Source organism: Guyanagaster necrorhizus, assembly GCF_019112545.1.
Source record: "Guyanagaster necrorhizus MCA 3950 unplaced genomic scaffold BT62scaffold_155, whole genome shotgun sequence".
In the NCBI taxonomy this organism is placed as follows: Eukaryota; Fungi; Basidiomycota; class Agaricomycetes; order Agaricales; family Physalacriaceae; genus Guyanagaster; species Guyanagaster necrorhizus.
Window position 1 is genome coordinate 1 of NW_025065034.1, and position 1,530 is coordinate 1,530.

A 1,530-nucleotide genomic window follows, 5' to 3' on the forward strand; every position below is an offset into this window, starting at 1 on the left:
TGCTTGACGTCGAAAAGCCACCCCTTGAGCTCATCCAGACAGCTCGTGAGCTGGGCGTGAAGATCGTTGCCTACTCTCCGCTCGGTCGTGGCCTCTTGACAGGCCAAATCCGCTCTCGAGATGACCTTGAGCCGACTGATTTCCGCTTGACGGTGCCCAAGTTCAGTGCAGAGAATTTCCCAAAAATTCTGTTGCTTGTAGACAGGATTGGGGACGTGGCGCAGAGACATGATGCGACACCAGGACAAGCTGCGCTTGCATGGATTCTGGCGCAGGGCGATGATGTCTTTGTCATTCCAGGGACGAAGAAGATCAAGGTTAGTTCAACCTTCACCAATGATTAGAGTTGTGGCTCATCATTCGGCTTGATTAGTACCTGAAAGAAAACCTAGGTGCTGGGTCGCTCAAGCTGACACCACCGGAGATTGCGGAGATACGACAAATTGCTGAAGAAACGGAGATTCCGGGAGACCGCTACGGACCAGGATTCTTGGAGTTGACATACGTCGAGAGTCCGGCATTGAAATGAACATGTGCGGCTCAATAGGCAAGGGGCCTTTATCCTGCTTCAACGATGCATCCACTTCTTCCTGAACAGCAACGTGCTCTGGTTTGCTTGTTGAGACTTTTGATGTGGATGGGAGGGTAGTTCGCTCTATTGGTTAACGGTAATCACCGACATATTGAATCCTGCAAATTAGTTTAGTTCCGAGTCATTTTTATAAACAGTATAGATTATGTACCACTGTCTTTAAAATATAGAACGATGGCCCCCCTCTCAACTTCCCTTTCGCACGCATACGAAGCATCTAATCGGCGTTGCTATAGCTCGTGATCATATCATAGTGAAGATTTCAAAATGGATCAAGTCGAAGAAAACAGTACCAGTGTGTGCCACCAACAAGTATTAACAGATATATGAGCTAGAGGAGTGATAGTAAGTGAGAAAACTCAAAGATTAGTGAAGTTCGAGCGGTGTCAAACAACAGAATTCGTAGATTTCGAGAGCAGTCTTTTTTATTACGGAAAAAATGTCTAGTCCTAACTGAGTCTAAGGTAGAGTCTAAGCTACTGCTTGTTAGTTCCAGCGAGTCAGAAGTTTGTCTTTAGGTAGTAAGATGTCTGGAACTCCTGAACCGTGAGTACGTGCTATGTGCCGCACCAAGCCTTATCTGCACTACCAATTCTTTGCCTCTCTCGTTTTACGTTTGGTGTCTTTTTAACCTGAAAGAATTCCTGACATTGCTATGGCTAACAGTGATGTCGACAGTTGCTGCGGTCTCCCTGACTGTGGTGTCCGCAGGAGCGAGGACTCTTGCCGCAACAGTGACTCTCGTGCAGCGGCTCCGACCCCGAGTATAGAAGCCGCCGATCAGCCATGCTCCTGTTGTTCCGGTGGCGACAGTCTTGAAATTGATGATACGCCGGCAGTCCAAAGCAGAGTCGATTGCGCTGCAAACGCGGCCGAGTCGAAGCAGCAAGTTTTCATTCGTAAGGTTCGATAGATGTGAAGTGTGCTACTAATATTAG

The 1,530-nt window shown here is 47.7% G+C and overlaps 2 protein-coding genes across 2 annotated transcripts; both read left to right on the forward strand.

Moving 5' to 3' along the window:
- Nucleotides 1-77: 77 nt before the first annotated feature.
- Nucleotides 78-529, forward strand: BT62DRAFT_914940 (Aldo/keto reductase; the record flags this gene model as incomplete). Its single annotated transcript, XM_043183919.1, has 2 exons — nucleotides 78-317; nucleotides 374-529. Coding segments are annotated over 2 exons (396 nt in total), but the record flags the coding sequence as incomplete, so codon positions are not given.
- A 641-nt stretch (nucleotides 530-1,170) lies between these two features.
- BT62DRAFT_939326 (uncharacterized protein) lies at nucleotides 1,171-1,530 on the forward strand. Its single transcript, XM_043187710.1, has one exon. The coding sequence runs from the start codon at nucleotides 1,248-1,250 to the stop codon at nucleotides 1,503-1,505; it is 258 nt and encodes an 85-aa protein (XP_043032541.1). The 5' UTR covers nucleotides 1,171-1,247; the 3' UTR covers nucleotides 1,506-1,530.

What these genes read in the sequence shown, in the direction of transcription:
- BT62DRAFT_939326 (XM_043187710.1), top strand. Translation starts at nt 1,248, where the DNA reads ATGGCTAACAGTGATGTCGACAGTTGCTGCGGTCTCCCTGACTGTGGT.